The sequence below is a fragment of the Rattus norvegicus genome, chromosome 13 (genome assembly GCF_021556685.1).
Source record: "Rattus norvegicus strain SHRSP/BbbUtx chromosome 13, alternate assembly SHRSP_T2T, whole genome shotgun sequence".
Classification (NCBI taxonomy): Eukaryota; Metazoa; Chordata; class Mammalia; order Rodentia; family Muridae; genus Rattus; species Rattus norvegicus.
The window spans coordinates 65299150-65321171 of record NC_141546.1 but is presented as its reverse complement, the minus strand read 5'-3'; the positions used below and the strand labels follow the sequence as shown (position 1 = coordinate 65321171).

The 22022-nt window shown below is 40.4% G+C and overlaps 1 protein-coding gene across 2 annotated transcripts in view; it reads left to right on the top strand.

Moving 5' to 3' along the window:
- The window catches only part of Hmcn1 (hemicentin 1), a 457385-nt gene that overhangs the window by 347942 nt on the left and 87421 nt on the right, over positions 1-22022 (top strand). For both annotated transcript variants that reach the window (NM_001271292.2, XM_087580179.1), the window contains 11 exon segments: positions 1049-1210; positions 2239-2352; positions 2459-2661; positions 2959-3040; positions 3146-3277; positions 3786-3935; positions 5925-6084; positions 8371-8495; positions 8694-8877; positions 9464-9561; positions 12171-12449. In NM_001271292.2, the coding sequence (NP_001258221.1) occupies positions 1049-1210; positions 2239-2352; positions 2459-2661; positions 2959-3040; positions 3146-3277; positions 3786-3935; positions 5925-6084; positions 8371-8495; positions 8694-8877; positions 9464-9561; positions 12171-12449 (1689 nt within the window).

Below are 22022 nucleotides of genomic sequence, written 5' to 3'. Positions count from 1 at the left end.
GGATTCAAAAAATGTTTAGCCAATGAACTAGTGCTAGAGTTAATCAGTGGGTGAAGCAATCCAAACCACATGTTAAAAGAAAGAGTTTGCCTTTTCGGCATTTGCTTTAGATATTGTTTTAAACCTCAATTTTAACATAATATAGCAGACACAATAGTGTTTATTGCTTGTGCTCACTGTTTCCTCTCTCTGACCAAGACTCACTTCTACTTTTACTTATGGCTGTATCATGCGCATCCTTGCTCTGTGTCCTCTTTCCCTTCATAGTAAATCGCTTGAATGTGGCTGACACCTTCTGTGGGGTTTTTACGCTGTTGCTGCTGTCTGTTTAGTTTTGAGATAGGCTCTTACTATGTAGACCAGCCCGGCTGCAGATTCAGAGAGATACACTTAATTCTGCCTCCCAAGTGCTGACATTAAAGGCCCTGACCACCACATCTGGCACCTTTTGTGCTTTTAGTAAGAAACATCATCAAGGCTCACATGTGCATGTTTTATGATGTTCATAAATGTCAGTGAGTCGTTTATATCAATATTTCTTATTCTGCTTTTTGTCTCCACTGCTCATGCTTTTCTATTCGTCATTGTTAGACCAATAAAGAGTCATATTGTCTATTTCTTACCATGTCGGTTTCTCTTGAAAGCTGCATGGATTTGCACGGTAACGATAATCTGTACACTATGCTGAGATCCTAAAGCTAAGCCTTCAAGTTATTTTTGCCATAGTAAGAAATAAACATAAAGATACCATATAAAAATATCCAAACTACTTTAAAACATCAGGCTTTTACTTTGCACTTTGAAAAATCACATGCTTGGACTGACCAGAAATTTTTCGACTTTAAGAACTATAACACACCCTTTCATTTCAGAAAAAAAAAAATCTGAGGGACATGGGTTTGATGATATCATTAGAGAGTCTAAGAAAGACCACTGGGCATTTAACAGAACCATTTGGTTGTTATCTTTTATCAACCACAGGAAATTAGAATGTATGTCTCTGATACGTCAAAGTTCACTTTTAATGTATATACCTATACTTTTACAGTTCCTCCAAGTGTCATTGGTCCTAACCATGAACATCTCTCTGTGGTTGTGAACCATTTCATCTCTTTGACCTGTGAAGTTTCTGGGTTCCCCCCTCCTGACCTCAACTGGCTCAAGAATGAACAGCCCATCAAGCCAAACACTAATGTTCTCATTGTGCCTGGTAAGGAGTTTACTCTTCTCAGACGGTGGGCCACGAATGGCATCCCCTCCCATTTTAAAACAAAGGTCATTTTAACTGCGTCCCTTTCCAAGTCGAGTCTCACTCCCTTTGATTGTTCACAGTAGCCAAGCAGAGCCATTAGAGCAGATATGTACAGTAATGGAGTCTTCAACAAATTATGAAATTAAGGATCAGAAAAATTGGGGGCTCCTTAGCATAAATGGTAAATAGCCAGTGTGAAAACTTACAGGTTGTTCTCAGTGAACTGGAATCTTCTTGAGAATGAGAGATAGGGAGTTAAGCATGAAGGTTGGTGATGCAGTTGTGCTAGAGAGTGAGGGCCAGCATGAAGCCTCAGAAATTAAAGATACTTGCTGTAAAAGCTGACTACCTGAATCTGATTCCCAGGACCCATGTGGTGGGAAAAAAAGAGAAACTATTCCCACAAGTTGACTTCTGCCTACTTTAGCATACCTCCTCCAAAAATGAATTTGTCAATAAAAAATAACATTTAAAAAGGAATAGACAGTGAGCGATGCATCCTTGAACAAACAGACAGAATTCAGATGTCCTGGTATAGCCTTTGCCTCACACGCATCTCAAGACAGCTATGAGTACAGCCCAACATTTGCAGGTGACATCATGTAGTGATGCCAAAAGCTGGACTCACCTGAGATAAACAGATGACAGAAGGACAAACTATCACCTCTGTACTGTGGGGAAACTCAGAAAGCAGTTGATCAATTGTCCAGACCCATATGACCAAAGGAGAGGAGTGACTCCCGAAAGTTGTCGTCTGACATCCGCATGTTACACTGTAACAGGTGAAGGGGCTTGCGCATGCACGCACACTTGTGTGCTCTCTGTGCGTGTGTGTGTGTGAGCGCGCGCGCATTCGCGCACGTGTGTACATGTGTGTACAGCACGTGCATGCACACAACACACACACACACACACACACACACAACGTAATAGCAACACAACTTAGATCAACCTCTATATCTGTCTTTACATTATATTTTCCCCAGGTGGTCGAACTCTACAGATTATTCGGGCCAAGGTATCTGATGGCGGTGAATATACCTGCGTCGCTATCAACCAAGCCGGAGAAAGCAAGAAAAAGGTTTCCCTGACTGTTCATGGTGCGTTTTTACTCTCTCCATAATGTAATTTCGTTTCATTTTATACTTTCCAGCTAAGCAACTTGATGACGAAATAATTTGAATCTTCTCTTGTTTCCCGCCACAGTACCCCCAAGCATTAAGGATCACGGCAGCGAGTCTCTGTCTATAGTTAATGTAAGAGAGGGGACCTCGGTGTCATTGGAATGCGAGTCAAATGCTGTGCCCCCGCCAGTCATCACCTGGTCTAAGAATGGGCGGATGATACCGGATTCTAGCAACGTGGCGATTTTAACTGGTGGACAAATGCTACACATCAGGCGAGCCGAGGTGCATCTTTGGTCCTTGTTTGAGTGTGGCGCCTCCATGGCGGGGTTGTGGAAGAGATAACTGGAAGAGCCCTCCTCCCCTTACCACAGTAAACAGTGCTGTCCATGGAAAAGTGCATGGTCGATGCCATTGAACTTATTGTCACTGAAAAGAAAGAAAGAAGCAGGGTTTCTGAAGGCGCCTAGCAGTGGGGCAAGCTGAGCATAAAGATGACTGATGGTTTAATCCACTCCTGAACCTTGTGACTGGTCATCCATCACTTAATGGAGTACATACAATAGTATCTTTTTCTTTTAGGTGGCTGACACAGGCCAGTATGTATGTAGAGCTATAAATGTAGCAGGACGAGATGATAAAAATTTCCACCTCAATGTATATGGTGAGTATCTGCCTCCAATACGACTCTTCTCTGGATATGCACATGAAAGATCACTTCTTGAGCCAACCTAATGATGGTGTGCGGTCTTCTTCTGTCTTTTTACAGTGCCCCCCACCATTGAAGGGCCTGAAACAGAAGTCATTGTGGAGACAATGAGCAATCCGGTGACATTGACTTGCGATGCCACTGGGATCCCTCCTCCCACCATAACATGGTTAAAGAACCACAAGCCCATAGGTAACACACTTGGACATTTTTGTGGTTGCCTTGCTTGGCCCTACATTGATAAATTAGCAAGTTCTCAGTCTTGCATTCATAGCTGTGGTTAGTTCAAGAAAGCCTAATGCCCTGAAGAATAAATTTATCAAGTAGACTTCTGGTAAACATTTGCTTTGTTAAGGTACTGCACATTAAAGCAAGGGCCTCATGCATTCAAGTCAAGGGCTCTACCACTGCAATTTACCCCAGCATTTCTAACAATTTTTTCTTGTCTTGAGGCACGATCTGGCTAAGGAACCCAGGGTGGTATTGAACTCTCAACACACTTGACTATGCCTCTCAACTAGCTGGGGGTATAGACATGAATGCACCATTAAAGGGATTTAAAATTTTTTTTCATGTTTCAAAAATTTTTTCTCAAAAATACAAAGCAAAAACTTTTAAGAAACGTATATTTGTTACATGAACAGGGTAGCTTTAAATGTTATTTCCTCACCTTTTTTACCTCTTTATGTCCTTCTTGTAGAAAACTCTGACCCCCTTGAGGCTCACATTTTGTCTGGAGGAAGCAAACTGCAAATTGCCCGACTTCAGCGTTCAAACCGTGGAAACTACACGTGTGTTGCATCCAATATGGAGGGAAAGGCTCAGAAAAATTATATCCTTTCCATTCAGGGTATGTTAACTATACTGTAATCTGCCCTCCTTCCTTCCTCATATACCATCAGAGTGCAGAATGACCTGTATTAAAAGACATCATTGATCAGACACTCGGATATCTAGAGGTCACTGAAAATAGTGACAATTTTGTCATGCATTTACCAGTGCGTTCTATTTTCATGGAAAAGCACATAAAATTAGGTAGTAAAAAAATAGAATTTAGTTGCCTAGCAAGCGCAAAGCCCTGGGTTCGGTCCCCAGCTCCGAAAAAAAAAATAGAATTTAGGATATCTTTTTTTAATGAAAGTATTACAGTTCTGTGGTATTTGGTATAATTTATCTTCATACTAAGACTATAAATTGGGTCTTATTTTTATAGATATAGGACAAGTCTCAATAGTATATCTAGAGACAAACTTTTTGGTACCCTTCTGAAAATAGTAAACTGCTAATTTGTTACAATGATTTCTGGTGTCTTAGTCAGGGTTTCTGTTCCTGCACAAACATCATGACCAAGAAGCTAGTTGGGGAGGAAAGGGTTTATTCAGCTTACACTTCCACATTGCTGTCCATCACCAAAGGAAGTCAGGATAGGAACTCAAGCAGGAGCTGATGCAGAGGCCATGGAGGGATGTTACTTACTGGCTTGCTTCCCCTGGCTTGCTCAGCTTGCTCTCTTATAGAACCCAAGACTACCTACCAGCCCAGGGACGGCACCACCCACAGTGGGCTGGGTCCTCCCACCTTGCTCACCAGTTGAGAAAATGTGCTACAGCTGGATCTCATGAAGGCATTTCCACAACTGAGGCTCTTTTCTCTGTGATAACTCCAGCTTGTGTCAAGTTGACACACAAAACCAGCCAGTACACCTCGTTAAATAGAATGGCATTCAGAAAGATGAAACAGAGCTGTGTTAGTAAATATTTAATAGGTGACTCACCAAACCAAAAGGATCCTGATACATAGCCATGATGAGTTAGTTTCCTGGCATGTCTATGTCCAGCATGGCCTGATTCCGACTGTCATAATGGCAGTAAATAGGGGTAGGGAAGCGGTGGCAGATAGGCTCCTGAGTACAAATCTGAGCTGCTCCTGGTATATCTCCATAGCTCTATGGAACAGAAATCTCAGTGGGTTCCTTTCTGATCTTTAAAAATTTGTACTTGTACATAATTGTTTTGCCTAAGTGTATGTCTTTACCACATGCATATCTGGTGCCCAGAGCCCAGAAGAAGGCATCAGTTGTCCAGGAACTGGAGTTACAAATGGCAGTGAACCATGTAGGCGCTGGGAACTGAAGCTGGCTGTTTGATCATTGTTGATAACGTTAATACACACCACAGATGACTAGATAAAAATGATCAGGAACTATTGGGGCTTGAAGAGCATATATCCTTCGATTTCTCAGAATAAGTAACAATTAGACAGTAAACAAATAATTAATATGCATGCTTTCATGAGACTTTACACCAAAATGTTTAAAAAGTTGATTGTTCCAAACAATATGAATTACCAGCAATACAATGGGACTTAATCTAAGAATAATTCTATTGAGTTACCTACAAGATAAATCTGTCATCAGTTACTGTGACTAAAGAGTTATAAGAATATCATGAATGTTGAAGTAATTTGGTGCCTCTGTCATTCACATTCAAAAGTAATTCATGAAGGTAACTATAGGCCAGTCCTAATCCAGGAAGGATTCTGAATTAGACATGACATGTTGTGGGCCAATGAAGTGGATCTTCAGGTAAAGGTGATTACCATCAAACCTAACGACCCGAGTTCAATCCCTGATACCTACATAGTATAAGGAGATACCCAGCTCCCACAAGTTGTTCTCTGTTCTCCACATGCCTGACCACACCAAAGGACAACATATGTGTATGTATACACAGAGACAAAAGGATGTTACAAGAAGGAAATGGTATGGTTTATTATTCCATCACACTCATTAGCATGTACATCCTTATACTTTCCTAATCAAAGTCTTATTTCTCTAAAGTCCCTCCAAGTGTTGCCGGTGCGGAAGTTCCAAGTGAAGTTAGTGTCCTTCTTGGGGAAAATGTGGAGCTGGTCTGTGATGCAGATGGCATTCCCATCCCTCGTCTACAGTGGCTTAGAGACGGAAAACCCATAGTGAGTGGTGAAACAGAACGAGTCAGGTATGAAATGCCCAGATTTCACACGAATAATACCTATGTCTGTTCTAGTTTGTTTTCTATTGATGTAATAAATACCATGACCAAAAATATTTCTGGGAGGGAATTGTTTATTTTGTTTTATACCTTAGAGTCTGTCATGAAATGAAGTCTAGGTAGGAAGTCCAGGCCAGAAGCTGTGGGACAGGCCCTGAAACAGAGACCATGGAAGAATGCTGCTTACTACCTTGTCCTCATGGCTTGCTCACCTTGCTTTCTTATACAACCCAAGAACACCTACCCAGAGACGGTACTGCCAACAGTTAACTTCACACATCAATCATTAATCAAGAAATGCTCCCATAGAAATGCCCACAGGAAAATCAGGTGGAGGCATTACTCAATTAGGTTTTCATTTCCTGGATATGTCTAGGCTTCTGTGGAGCTGAGAAAAACAACCACAACAGCTTCTGTGTCATTAGACCTTAACTATCCTTTATTTACAAATAGAAGAAGAATTAGCTTCATTTTAGCTTTGAGTATTGAAACTCTCTTTAGATAGCTCACTAAAGTATAGTGTGTGTGTGTGTGTGTGTGTGTGTGTGTGTGTGTGTGTGTGTGTGTTGGGGGGAGGTAAAGAGGGAGAGAATGGTCCTTAGTCATCAATTCTGATTATAAAATCTCAGATACCAATCATCAAAATATTATGCAACAACTGACATTGAATATATTCCTCCAGTTTGAGAATATCCTTAACAAGTCCATGTCATAAAACAATTAATTCTTTCCCTGTTAAAGTCAAGCCAACAGCACCCCACAAGAGTCATCAATATTCCTAGCTGTGGGTTTTTATCTTAAAGTTATCAAATGGCATGAATGCAGGTTTTATGGATGAATTATGAGAAAAGACATAAGAGCATCATTTTCCAGTTCAAGGTTTGTTCACATCCACTTTGAGCTGATCCATATTTCTCTTTTAACAGAGGTGAATGACAATGCAATAGGTTTCCCATGTACCTTGAACAAATTTCTCCAGAGAAACAGTCTACAGTCTCATAAAGATATTTCAACACAAACATATCTACACACATATGCCAGAATAATTATATGCATAATTATTCTGTACTATTAAATTTATAATTTATTCAATATTGCAGTATTTTCTCCTCTAGTCAGTGAATTGAATACATAAAACGTAAATACAGTAAGCATCATTTTCCTAGTACTTGTTTTGTATTAAAATGTAGTATTTGTCCCATTTACGAGATTGGGTAAGCTGCCAGATAATGTTTTCAGAAATATTGGGCATTTTATGTCTGTTCTGTGAACAAATATGAAGAATTAACAAGTGTTTAGTGATTTTCATTAAGTGGGTAGTGGGCATCTGTCAGACATGGTGAAGCTTAGGGTTCTATGTTAGTACGTGGGAGGTTGGAACTCTAAATTCTTAAAAGTTGCTTTTCGTTGCCTCCACTTGGCTGATGACTCATCACTGTCTGATGGTGCTGTAGATATCTAGGTAGAACAATTTATCAAGGTCACTTTTTAAAAATTATTGACTGAGACAACCTGCAATTTTAGTTTGCAATATAATCAGGGGTGTTGATGAAATAACTATTCTTAAAATAGTTGTAGATAACATTTTAAACATCCAAAAGCATAGAATGTTTTGTTTGATAATTAATGGTATGTGGAGAAAATGAATAGTGTGATAATCTTAATTAGATATATTTTTTATCTAATTTCATATTTATCATTTACTTTTACATGATTCAAAAGAACTTAGCCACTTGAAAAAGAGTTCAGAATCTATCTATAAATGTACAGTCATCACTGTTTAAGTAAATGATACTACTTTGTTCTCTTTATTAAAATATCACTATGATATTTACAATTAATTTTTCTCCACATTTTCAGCTCTTCATGTTCTTCATTTCACACCAGAACTTTCAAATTTTCATTGAGTAGATAACTCCTATTTGTCCCTAAGATGTAGCATTCTAAGGCTGAGAGAAAGGCACCTCTGTCTGTCATGTTCCTGACCTGACTATCTCTGTTTTCTTCTTCTCAGAAGGAGATGATGGATATGAAAATGGTCTCTATATAATTTTAGTTTTCTGAGATTGCCATTGGTTTCGGTGGCTCTGCCTTTCATAGGTTTCTATGTAGTTGTGAAATAGGGTTAAATCATTCTATTCAAGGTGAAGGCATTATGTTATAATGGCATATATTTTTCAGAGGACACAATAAAGTTGAACGAGTTTTTCAAATCCTATCCCCACAGTGCCTCTGTCCTGACTTTTTCCACAGGGTCACCACAGATGGCAGCACACTAAATATTTACAGAGCCCTCACATCTGACATGGGAAAGTATACATGTGTGGCTACTAATCCTGCTGGAGAAGAAGACCGAATATTTAACTTGAATGTCTATGGTAAATATGAAATGCCGCCAAGTTTTGACTTTGCTACCTTAAGAATCCATTGATAGGCCACAGGTGACTGGAGTATTTAAGTAAATCTAATATCCATGGTATTTTCTTTTGGGATACAAAGCAGAAGCAAGAACAATTACAGTGCAAATGATTTGAACTCATAAATCTTCTCTCTCATTCACTGTGTGCGTTTCACAGTTCCACCTAAAATCCGAGGTAATAAGGAGGAGGCAGAGAAACTGATGGCTCTGGTAGACACGTCACTAAACATCGAATGCAAAGCCACGGGGACACCTCCACCGCAGATCAGCTGGCTGAAGAACGGCCTTCCTCTGCCCATCTCTTCCCACATTCGCTTGCTGTCAGCAGGGCAGGTCGTCAGGTTAGATTGTGTTGTGTGTCCTTTCCTAAGTGCTTATGATAACAGTGGTAGACAACTCTTATTTCTCCTACACGGCATTTAAGTCATCCTCTTCCCTATGCTTTGACTGCTGTCATGGGACACCATTCAGTATGTGTTCAGAAGAGGGAAGCTAAGGGACCAAACATGGAAGCGGCTTTGTCTTCTTATTTACGTGCTTGTTTTATAAAGGTGTCTTTACTCAATGGTTCTTGAGAGATGAATTGTTATCAAGTTTATATTTCTAAGATGTATATTTTAAGCACGGTGTTACACATTAAGATGGGAGGTTGTTGATGATGTTCATGTGATTTTCATGCTACCATTTTTCTCTGTTAGCGTGTTTGAAAAATATTCACTCTAGCAATTATGTTGTAGTCGTAGTGGTTTGCCATTACTGCCGTCACCACTGTGCAAACAGCTGCAGTTGGAGATGCCTACATTTTGTGGTAACGGTCACAGGTTTCATGTCTAAGAATTTTCAATATAAATTTTATTCTATTGTCTGTTTATAAGTCATAATTATCTTGTGTATCTTGAGTATGAGATGCTGGGTCCTGTTTTGCAGGATCGTGAGAGCTCAGGTGTCTGATGTTGCTGTGTATACTTGTGTGGCCTCCAATAGAGCTGGGATAGATAGTAAGCGCTACAGCCTTCAAGTCTTTGGTATGTCACAGAATGATCCTGCTACTTTAGTGGCATTAAGCAGCATGCCCTTATTAACTGTCCTCCTCAAAGACTTGTAAGTCCAACATCCCTCTGTCAAAAATAACTGGTGAAAAATCTCTCTCTACTAGGCAAGATTTTCTCCCCCCAAGGAGTCTGTATTTATTGGTCTACATTATCTGTCAAAAATTCTCATCGAATACAAAATCAATCAGGTGTAAGATTTCTTTATTAAATTTTTGATGGTGTCACATTTTCATAATGACTACAGAACACTCTCCTAGCCCACCCTCTCGTGCTTTCCTATCACCTGTCTACCACCTACTTTTCCAAATCTCTTTTTCCTATTTCTGTCTAATATTTTGTTTTGTGACCCACTGAGTCTCCCAAGGCTGTCTGTGTGATCATGAGTTTGGAGTTATCCATTGGAACCTGGAAAGCTCTAAAGATAATGGTCATTCATCCTTTAAAACCTGTCAATAATGAATAGTTAGTGGTAACAGATATACCCCTAGTAGCCCTCTTCCTTCCATGACTCCTGGTTGATAGGGCCAGACTGATTGCGGACCTGTCATGTATGGGCAGGGTAGTCAACCACTGTTGCTATGAGTTCATGATTGCAATGGTGGCACTGAGTCTTGTAGATGGTATTTTCAGCTCTTCGTCTTTGCCTCATCTTGTAACTTACATGTGTCCCAGCTATATCAGTTTGTCTGTTGCTGTCATGAAGCAGAACCACAAAGGAATGCTACTTCTTGGCTTGCTCTCCATGACTTGCTCAGTGTGCTTCCATACACAATCAGGGCCACCTACCTGGAGTTGGTAATGCTCACAATGGCCTGGACCTTCCTATAGCAATTATTAATGAAGGAAATGTCCTGCAGACACACACACCAACCAATCAAAGGGAGGCAATTCCTCAATTGAGGTTCCCTCTTCCCAGGTGACTCTAGTTTGTGTAGACAGACTAACTATGATAATGCCTCTTTTTATGCTATTAAAGGGAGTTATATAAATGACTTGCTTAGGGATAATCTCTAACTTATTCTCAGCTTCTTTGGGTAACCATGAGTCTTTGAACTCATTGCTGTTCACTGCAAGGAGAGGCTTCTCTAATTTGGGGGTGATGGTAACTTTTGTTTTCAGCATGGCAACAGAGATTTAGAAGGCAATCTGAAGTAATTTAGTTAAACAATAGTGAGTTCTCCATTTGGGCCTACAATCTCCTCAGTCAACTGTTTGTAACCCAGAGTACAATACCAGACATGAGTTCCTTCCAGTGCAACAGGTCTTTAATCGGAGTGGTGGGTAAACACTACAGCGTTTGTGCCACGGTTGCACAGGTGACTCCAACTTGCCCAACAAGTTAGTTTTTTGGTTTGGAGGGTTCACAGCTGAGTAAGACAACTGTTGCCTTTTCTACCCCAGGAGCCTGCTTTGTATCTCCCAGCACACTGAAGGTTAGCCAGTAACAGGGACGCTTTCATCCTGTCTCTAGCTTGCTCTTTCTCTGTCTTGAAACAGATGTGTGTGACCTATAAAAATATCGCGTTATACTCTAGTTCTGGTGGGCCACCAAGAGACTGACAAGAGCCTGATAGTTTGAGAGGACTTGGAGCATGCTTGGCCAATTACTGTGGTGATTTCCCACTTCTAGGATTGGGGATTGTGTTTAGTACCTGTTTAGAAGCATCATTACATAGCCATACATGGGGACTCCATATAGTCTCTCTTTTGCGTATTGGGAGAGGGGTGGTTAAGATAGTAGGTTTCTATATGACTTGTTCATTTTGGTTAATCTACCTAGGCTCTCACTGTCATCTCCCCGTCACTTCCTGCCCAAGGCATTCCACCCTCAGAATTCCTTCTCTGTACTCTCTCTCCTCCCTTAAGACACACCTATGCCACCTTCCTAGTATCCTGGCTTCCTGTGTGCTTCCTGTTAAACAAACAGAACTAAAGTCTGCAACATAATATTTCAGACAGACAGAAGACTTTTTTGTTCATGTGCACATACAAAAAAGCAAAAAAAAAAAAAAGCAAAAAAAAAAAAAAAAAAAAAAAAGCTCCAACAAACTTCTTCCTGACATTAGCAACTCATTTAGAGATAAAAATGTTTGGATATGTGCATTTGCATTTATGATATAGGGTAGATTGCTGGTTCACATTTCTCTAATCCATAAGAACATCTCAGAACAACTCTGAGTAACTAAGAACTGCAATCTGTGATATTTATAAAACTTACTCTATTACTGTGTTTTTCACATAGTCATTGAAAGTATAATATTGAATTACTATAAGAACTACTGTTGCATCATAACAAATTAAAGAGACAGTGCTAGCAAGTTGAAAATGTTACCAAGATATAATGCACATTGATTGTATATTCAGTAGGAAAACAATTTCAAGACTTCTTTGCTAATCTATGGAAGATTAATAATTAGCCCAATCAATAAATGGTTTACAATAAAGTCAATTTATTCTATGCTCTTTGAAAATACTTTGCTTTATCGAATGTAAAAACAGTATGGAAGTATTTAAATACTGGTAATTAAGTTCACCTCGAATTATGATATGCATACATTTTTCCTGATTTATTTTCTGTATAGTGCCACCGAATATGGACAACGCAATGGGAACAGAGGAAATCACACTTGTCAAAGGCAGTTCTACCTCTATGACGTGCTTTACAGATGGAGCCCCTACCCCTAGCATGTCTTGGCTCAGAGACGGCCAGCCTCTGGCGCTTGATGCTCATCTGACCATCGGCACTCAGGGGATGGTCCTTCAGCTCATCAAGGCAGACACGGAAGATACTGGAAAGTACACCTGCATTGCCTCAAATGAAGCTGGAGAAGTCAGCAAGCATTTTGTCCTGAAAGTCCTAGGTACCTAGCCATTCTGATAAGTACAGGGCACTTGAGAATTCAGCGGCAGCTGAGACCTAGATACTGAGTACAGTACTTAGACTCGATCTTTATGGAACGAACTTTAATGAAAACTTTATTGCATTTCTATTTCTGTTCTATAAGTCACCTAAATTCATGTAAAGTGGGTTGAGCTTGAATGGTGAGTTTTCTTTGTTTTGATAGGTAAAAACTCCTATTTATAAGATATTATTAATTGAAAAATCATGTTATTCCATTAATATCAGACCTTTTCATGTGTATGAGAGTGTGTGTTTGCACATGCATGGGTTCCTATGTGTGTGCAGATGTGGAGGTAAGTGTATCCATGCAGAGACCTGGTGTTAGTGTTAGACATGGTTCTTAACTGCTCTTACTCTGTTTTTTGACCCTGCATCTTTCTCTGGACCTAGAGTCTCACTGGCCATCTTCCCCCCAGAGATCCCTGACTGATGCCTCCCACCTGGGTATTGTGATTGCAGGTGGCCACCATGCCTACCCTGCTTTCAGTGGGTTCTGGGTATCCTAATTCCAGTCTTCATGCTTATAAAGCAAGAGCTTCACCTACTGGCCCATCTGCCTGAGCCCTAATAGATGGCTTTTTAACTTTTTCTAAAAATTTAAAGCACATTTGAAAATGGAAATTGGATAAAATACGGCAATAATATTTATGCCATTATCCCAAACAGTCTTATATTACCTAATTTTAAGATTACAGTCAGAACAATCACTTTGAATAGTCAATTTCTAGTAACTCTTGTGTACATTCAAAGTCTATATTTTAAGTTCATAGTATAACATTTTACCAGCGAAAACCAACATAAAGACAAATTACAATTTTGTGTGTAACAAAAAATGTGGATGGTGGGCATAAAAGGGGGCTAAATGAAATTACCTAAAATGATAGTCAAGATTTCTTGAGGTTTGATATTGGGCAGCTGCCATAGTCCTTTCACAGAGCAGCTATGCTCCCTACTGAGAATAGCAGAAAAGAATGTTGGCAGGAGTCCTGGTTAGGAAGGGCTAGCGTCTGCTTTCAGAGTGCTCTGTAATCTTTCTCAGAGTACCTATTAAAATTCAATTATTTATGTGAATTTAAGAGTTGTCTTTATCCCCAGTTAGGTTTTATGGTGGGGAATGCAGCATGCCTCTTTCTTATTGCTGGTCCCCAATGCTCAGGATGATGTCTGACACACCAGACATTCTTAGTGTGTATTTGTTGGATTGAATTGAAACCAAATTAGGTACTTCTGAGCTGTGCTGATGGGAGTTCTAAGTGCAGACGGAGGCAGAACACTGTGGAAATATACCAAAGAAGATGCTCTGATATATCTGAGTCTTCAGATCGGAAAGGTAGTGGTGGAAGAGATATTTTTCCCAGGCTATTTAAAAACATAGAAACAACACAAAATTTGGGTTGTGCAATTAAGATGTGTAGGTTACAAATCCCTACCCATCGGTTTATCAGCATGGGTTACAATGAAAGAGATAACGTGACCTTGTCTTCACTGCTCACATATTAAATATGAATTGTATGTATATTATGTTCTGAGCATGTTTCTGTCTGCCAGTCGTGAAGGCCTACTGTGTAATCATTGAATGTTAGACAATTGAATTATCATCAAATAGGAAAGATGAGTTCAGCCCTCAAGTTCCTCCATTTGGAGAGTGAGGAAAAGAAATTGAAGAACTAATAATAATTTTGTTGTGATGAGGGTCTAGTGGTTAGCATAACACTCTGTGGGACAGTAAGTTCCAAAGTAGATCTTCCCTATAGACCCATCAAATGGAAGGACTCAAAGTGAGGCAGAATTGAAGACCGTTGCCCATTTCATCTATAGGTGATAGAACTTAATTGTGAGTTCAAACTCATGGAAACTGAGTATAAGGGGGTGAAACGAGGCCAAGTGAGCAGAAAGGCATTCTGTGAAGGTCTTTGACAACCCTCTAGGGGAGTTAGACTCTTTAAAAGACAAGAATAATTTTCAGGAAAAATATGCAGCCAGAAGTCTCTTCTAAAAAGTCCCTCTAGTGAGAGTAAAGACTGGATTGAAGAAGATGCTGTGTTCGTATAGCCCTGAAACCACAAGGATCTGGTTGTCATGTGACAATGGAGAGAGACTCCAGAAGCAGAATTACAAACAGACACATTGCTGCAGCAAATAAAAGAGAGAACAGCAATGATGCTGCTGGGGTGATGTCCAAAGCCCAGCATTCCGGGGTGAAAAGATTATAGGATAATATTCCATGACACAGAAAGATGAGAAGTGTCTCCCTGTCTGCTCAAAATGAATCCATTCAGCGCCTCACATAGGACAGCACCACTACTCAGCTTGCAAACATTTCTACTTGGGACACTGCTGCTGCCTTCAATTCTCAGCATGTGGTGGGAGGTGTCATGGTGGATAGGTGGCTTTGAAAAAGTACAGTGTGGCTAGAACGCTAAAGCAAGAGAGAACATCAAACACCATGAAGCTCTGAGTTTAGCAGCACCCAGATGCCACGACCAGTTATGAAAATTTCATAATAGTGCACCTCTCATCTCTCATCAGAGGAGCTTCTTTCTGTGGTAGAAGGTGATTAATCCACAGATCCACAACTAGTGAATGCAGAGAACGAGAGACTTGGAGTTGTCGGGTCTGAATGGCACAGCTGTATCGTAACCCTTTCTAAAAGCCTCAGGCATCATCACAGGGGTCAAACAGATCACCATCTGAGACGTGGACATCTGAAGAGAAAGACTAGTTGCTGGATATAACAAGGCCATTGCACACATGTCTGTCATCTTATTCATAAGACCCGCGCTAGATCGTGCCTGACAAAATCTCAGAACTAACAGGGGAAAGACTCAAAAGTTCCAAGTCCTGGGTGAGGAGCTATTGGCAACTGATGGCTGATGGGAGAAAGAAAGTCAGTTTTCTTCAGGGACATGGCTCCTGAGAGGCACGCTCCAGTGCCTTTAACCTGTGCACTTATAGGTCGATACTAACTGGTCCCAGCTCAGTGGATTTCAAAATAGAGCACATAGATTGGGGAGCTAAAATGGTGCACGGGTGGTGGATATGGAAGGAATTAGAGGGGAGGGAATGAAGATTTATTGAATCAAAAGGCATCATATGCTTGTTAAAAAACTCAAACTATGGATAAATTAAATAAAATTCAAATGTATATGTTAATTCTGAAAGAAAGCTCCAGTTTTATCCTCTAAAAACAAGAAGTCATTACGAGTTGTAGTAAGTACCATAGCATAAATAGATCTTCACTTGGAAAGGGCAATCTGGCTGTAAGGAGAAAGGCTGTAAGTCAAGAATGGATTCCAAGAGCAATATTAGGAATTGTGATACTGGCTGTTGAAACGGCCCCTTCACCATCCTTCACCAGCAATGGAGGAGTGTTCCTATCACTCCACATTCTCTCCTTTATGTGCTGTCCCTTGAGTTTTTTATTTCAGACATTCTGATAGGTATAAGATAGAACTAGTTAGAACCTAGATTTGAGTACTGTGGAAGATAGACCCTTTTTTTGCATGAGTATGCTCTACTCAGCCTTCTTGTCGCTCTAATAAATACCTAATAAAACTGTATAAAGTTGGGGGAATGGCTTAGACTTAGTGGTTCAGAACTCTCCATGGTCATCTGTTTGGTTGCTTTGGCCATGAAGAAACAAAACATCATGCAAACACGATGACGAAACAGAGATGTTACTCTCACCACAGCTGCGAAACAGAGACTAAAAAGAAGAGGTCAGAGAAAGATATGCCTGTCACCCCCATTCCACAAATATTCTTCCATTTCTTCGGTGCAGGCCACACTTCCTATAGCAGTACCTCCCAATAACATCAAGATGTGAATGATGGATGGTGCCCTGATACTTGCCTGTTGCTGTGATGAAATAGTCTAGCATCTCAACTTAAGGAATGAAGGGATTGTTTGGGGCTCAGTGTTCAAGGATATGATAACTACATACATGGTAAGAAAATAAAAGTAGTAGGAGCTTGCAGCCATTGGTCCTACTGAATCTTTGATCAAAAAGAAATAAACTGTGAAGGTGGAAAAAAAAGATTTTTCAAAATTTAAACAGATTCTACCATTTCCTATTTTAAGATTTACCTTGGCTTTGAACTTATTTCTGTGATGCAGAGGTGAACCCAGAGCCCTGAGCATATTAGGCAAGCACTGTCACAGAGTGACATCCTTGGTCCTTTGCTTTTTCATTAAGAGAGATGTCTGGGGTTGGGGGTAGCCATTGCTGCCCTGACTGGGCAGTTCGGATGTTTGTCCTTCTCTTGAGGCCTACATCATGGCTAATCAATGATCTTGCAATGTCCCTTTACCTCCAGCAGAAGTCAACTCTGACTAGAGCAGAACCAAGGGAGAAAGCCTATGGCCAAGGGGTTGTCTCTTTATAGACTTTCTTAAGTCTATCCCATACTATAAGCAGCCAACAAACCCAGAAGTGCTTGTTGACAGGAACCTGGTATGGATGTCTCCGGAGAGGCTCTGCCAGAGCCTTACTGATACAGATTAAGAATCTTGCAGCAAACCATCCAACTGGGCATGGGGACCTCAATGGAGGAGTTAGAGAAAGGAATGAAGGAGCTGAAGGGGTTTGCAATCCCATAGGAAGAACAACAATATCAACCAACCAGACACCCCAGAGCTCCCAGGGACTAAAGCACCAATCAAAGAGTGCACATGGGGGGACCCATGATCCAGCTGCATATGTAGCAGAGGATGGCCTTGTCTGAAATCAATAGGAAGAGAAGCCCTTGGTCCTGTGAAGGCTCATTTCCCCAGTGTAGGGGAATGCCTGGATGTTGAGATGGGAGTGGGTGTGTGGGAGGGGGAGCATCTTCACAGAAGCAGGGGAAGGGAGTATAGGAGAGGGGGAAATTGGGAAAGGGGATAACATTTGAAATATAAATACATAAACTATCCAATAAGAAAAAAGGGGGAAAAAGCACACCCACTTAGACCTCCTTGGCTAACAGTGCTACATATATTCTATCTAATACATGCTAAATAGGTTGAGAAATATGACAAATACTACTATTCTAGCCCTAACAAAACTGGAGTCACTTAAAAGCAATTAATATTTAAATAATATTGGGTAGAGAAGTGGAGCATCTGTGTTAGGTCCCCTCCCCAACAGGCTTATAAAATCATGGAAAGGTTATTAAAAGATTATACAAGCTAAAGGTTAGAGAGAACTGGACCAAAATGGTCACTTCTGGACCATTTCAAACACACTGCAGCTGCAGTTTCCTGCACAGGAGCTGCACGAGATAATGCCAATCAACACTCAGAAAAGGCATATGAACTCCACCCCTAATGGAGGAGCTATGGGCAGCTGATCAGTTTTCTTTGAGGTTATAGTCACTGGTAGATTGGTCATGCTCCAATGGATGGCCCCAGACCCATGAAGGAAATGCATGGACATCACTAATTAAACTCAATGTTCCCACTGTTGGAAAGAAGAGGTGAGGGGATCCAGCAGCTGGAAAGAGAGGGCAGTCAAATAGGATCAAAACACATCTCATACATGTAAGAAACTCACAAAGAATAAATTTAAAATGTTATATTAAAAACAAATGGTCACAAATGATAAACAGGGCAGTTAAGGCAGTTTTACAATGATAATAATGCTAATAATAATAATAATAATAATTAATAATAATAATGAGGAAGAGGTACCTAAAAGCAGAAAGGAAGATATTCTATCATAAACAGTATTGTACCTTAGGTTATAGTGATGAAAATAAAAGAATGTATATATTTTTCTAGAAATAATTGCACATTTATTTTAGCTTAGTTGTGAATTTCAACTGTGGAGTTGATGATGTGAAGGTATCAAGATCGAGTCTCAGTCTCCAGACTATGTGACTAAATGGTTAGTCGATCCATCATACAAGTATGAGGAACACTGAAAAAGGAACCAAAAACTGTCCGAATGCTAGTTCACATCAGGGTGTTTTTATAAAACACAGAAATGGAGCTATTTATCTGATCATAGTATTTTTTCTTTTAGGGCTCCAAACTGGGATTTAGACAGGAAATACAAATTCTTGAGTATTCAGTCAGGGCACTGAATTCCCCTCTTCCCTGGGTATAAGAGGCATGGGGCAATCCAAAGTGAAGCGGTTGGCTTTTGCCTGACACATGGAGCATCTAGAGAGTAGAGTTTGAGGCAATAGGAGCCAAGCTGCTCATGCCACTGTCCTAACCTAGTCCCCATGAACGTGAGAGGGAGGAGAATTTTTAATGAATCTTTCTGTTTCCATGACTGACATTTAGCAAATAATAACTAAGAAAAATAATGACGAATTGATTATAGTCAAATGGAGAGCCAAATTAGTGCTTTCACCAAGAGGTGAAACAAAACACATACTATGAAGTTTAAAGAGAGTAGAGAGTTTACAGAGCATGATTTGGGCTTTATAAGGAAACTTCAAATCACTCATAGAATCTTGATGATGCCTGACAAGCTCAGGCAGTGGGTGGTGTTGACTGAGAAGCATTAAGGACAGGGCCAGTTGCAGGAGGAAGTAACCTCATTTGAAGTCTAGGGCTCACATAACTATATTGAAGAAGAGAGTGTTAGAAACTTTAGAAACTAACTTTTGTTTAATTCAGTTAGTGATATGGAGCCATTATAATCTATTAATCAGGAAACCATATATCAGTCTTATAGCGCATGTAAAATATATTTTGATACTCATATATCAGATGTCTTGAAGTGTAAAAGGAGGAACTCTGGGATGATGATTAAGGCGCACAGATTTCCTAATTGGAGTCTAAAACAAAAAAGGATAGATTTGCTGTGTTCTCTTTTTCTTATATAAATATAAACAGGCTAAGAAAGAAATTAGGGGAACAACTCCCTTCAAAATAGCCACAAATAATATATAGTGTCTTGGGGTAACTCTAACCAAACAAGTGAAAGATCTGTATGACAACAACTTCAATTATCTCAAGAAAGAAATCGAAGAAGATCTCAGAAAATGGAGAGATCTCCTCTGCTCATGGATTGGCAGAATTAACACAGTAAAAATGGCCAACCCACCACAGGCAGTCTACAGATTCAATGCAATTCCCATCAAAATCCCAACACAATTCTTCAAAGGCAAGGAAAGAGTAATTCTCAAATTCATCTGGAAAGGCAAAAAACCCAGAATAGCGAAAACAATTCTTAACACTAAAAGAACATCTAGGGGAAATCACCATCTCTGACCTCAAGATATACTAGAGAGTAATAGTGAAAAAACTGAATAACATTGGTACAGAGACAGACATGTTGATCAATGGAACAGAATTGAAGACCCAGAAATAAAACCACACACTTATAGACACTTGATCTTTAACAAAGAAGCCAAAAATGTACAATGGAAGGAAAAAAAATCTTCAATGAATGGTGCTGGTCTAACTGGCAGTCTGATGTAGAAAAATGAAAATAGATCCATATTTGTTACCTTGTACAAAGTTCAAGTCCAAGTGGATCAAGGACCTCAACATAAAGCCAGATACAATGAATCTAATAGAAGAGAAAGGGGGAAAGAGCCTTGAACTCATTGGCACAGGGGGAAATTTTCTAAACAGAACTCCAACATCTCACACCCTAAGATCAAGAATTGATAAGTGGGACCTCTTGAAACTGGAAAGCTTCTGTAAAACAAAGGACATAGTCATTAAGACAAATCAGCAACATACAGATTGGGGGAAAAAATTCTTCACTAACCACCAAAAACAACCCAATCAAAAAATGTGGTACAGAACTACACAGAATTCACAGGAGAAGAATCTCAAATGGCTAAGACGCACATAAAGAAATGTTCAAAGTCCCTAGTGATCAGGGAAGTGCAAATCAAAACAACCTTAAGAGCCCACCTCATAACAATCAGAATGGCTAAGATTCAAAACCTCAGGTGATAGCACATCTTGTCAAGGATGTGGAGAAAGGAACACCCATCCATTGCTGGGGAGATTGCAAACTGGTACAACCACTCTAGAAATCAATCTGGAGGTTCCTCAGAAAATTGGAAATAGGTCTACCTGAAGATCCAGATATACCACTCTTGGGCATAAACCCAAAAGATGTACCACCATGCCACAGGAGCACATGCTCCACTATGTTCATAGCAGCCTTATTTGTGATGCCAGAAGCTAGAAACAACCCTGATGTTCCACAACAGAAGAATGGATACAGTTTACAGTGCACTGACTGCTACTCAGCTATTAAGAACGAAGACATCCTGTGGTTTGCAGCAAATGGATAGAACTAGAAAATATCGTTCTGAGTTCATCCTGAGTGAGGTAACTCAGACCTAAAAGGTCATGTATGGTATGTACTCACTAATAAGTTGATATTAGCAAAAAAACAAACAATAATAAAAAAAAAGCACTTCAGAATACCCAGGATACAATCCACAGATCTCAAAAAGGTCAACAAGCCGAAGGGCCCAAGTGAGGACTCCTCAATCCCACTTAGGAAGGAGAAGAAAGCAGTCACAAGAAGGGGGAGAGAGGGAAGGACCTGGGTGTGCGAAGGGGGACAGGGAGGGGAAGATGGGAACACGATCTGGTATTGGGAGGGGAAAAAGACTGAAGCCCTGAGGGCCAGCAGAAAGAATGGAAACTGGCAACCTCAGGAGGTAGGAGGTTGGGACTTCTCCAGAAGGTACCAGAGACCTAGGAGGTAAGAGATCCTCAGTACTAAGAGGGAAGGACCTTAGATGAAATGTCCTACAGTAGGGAGAGGGAACTTGTAGAGCCCACCTCCAGCAAAAAGACAGGGCATCAAGTGAGGGATGGAGTTTCGATCCCACAGTGAAAAACTCTGACCCATTATTGTTCCTGTCTGAAAGAACTGCAGGGGTGGAAATGGAGAAGAGACTTCAGGAAAGAAGGTCCAGTGGCAGGCCCAAATTGGGATCCAGCTCAAGGGGAGCTGACACTATTACTGTAGCTATCACAAAAAGGGACCTATCATGACTGCCCTCCAAAAGACCCAACAAGCAGCTGAGTCAGATACAGATATTCATACCTAATCAATGGACAGAAGCTGGTGACCACTGTGGCTGAATTAGGAAAAAGCTGGAAGAAATTGAGAACGAGGGTGACTGTAGGATGGCCAGAAGTCTTAACTAACCTAGACCACCAAGATCTCTCAGACACTGAGCCACCAACAAGGCAGCGTACACCAGCTGATATGAGGCCCAGTACACATATACAACAGAGGACTGCCGGGTCTGGACTCAGTCAGAGAAGAGGCACCTAACCCTCAAGAGACTGGAGGTCCCAGGAAGTGGGGAGGTCTGGTAGGGAGGGGTGGGGGTGGGGTGGGGACATCCTCATGGGGCTGGGAGGGGTTGAGGGGTTGGGAAGAGGTATGGGATGTGGAACAGTCAGAGGGTGGACCAGGAGGGAGATAAAGTCTGGACTGTAAAAAAAAGATTGAATAAAAAATTTTAAAAAAGTAAAGGAAATTTCAACAAAGTTGTTACAGTAGAGATTTTAGTAATTGCTTTTTAAAGCTTTTAATTTGAAGTAAAACATGCAT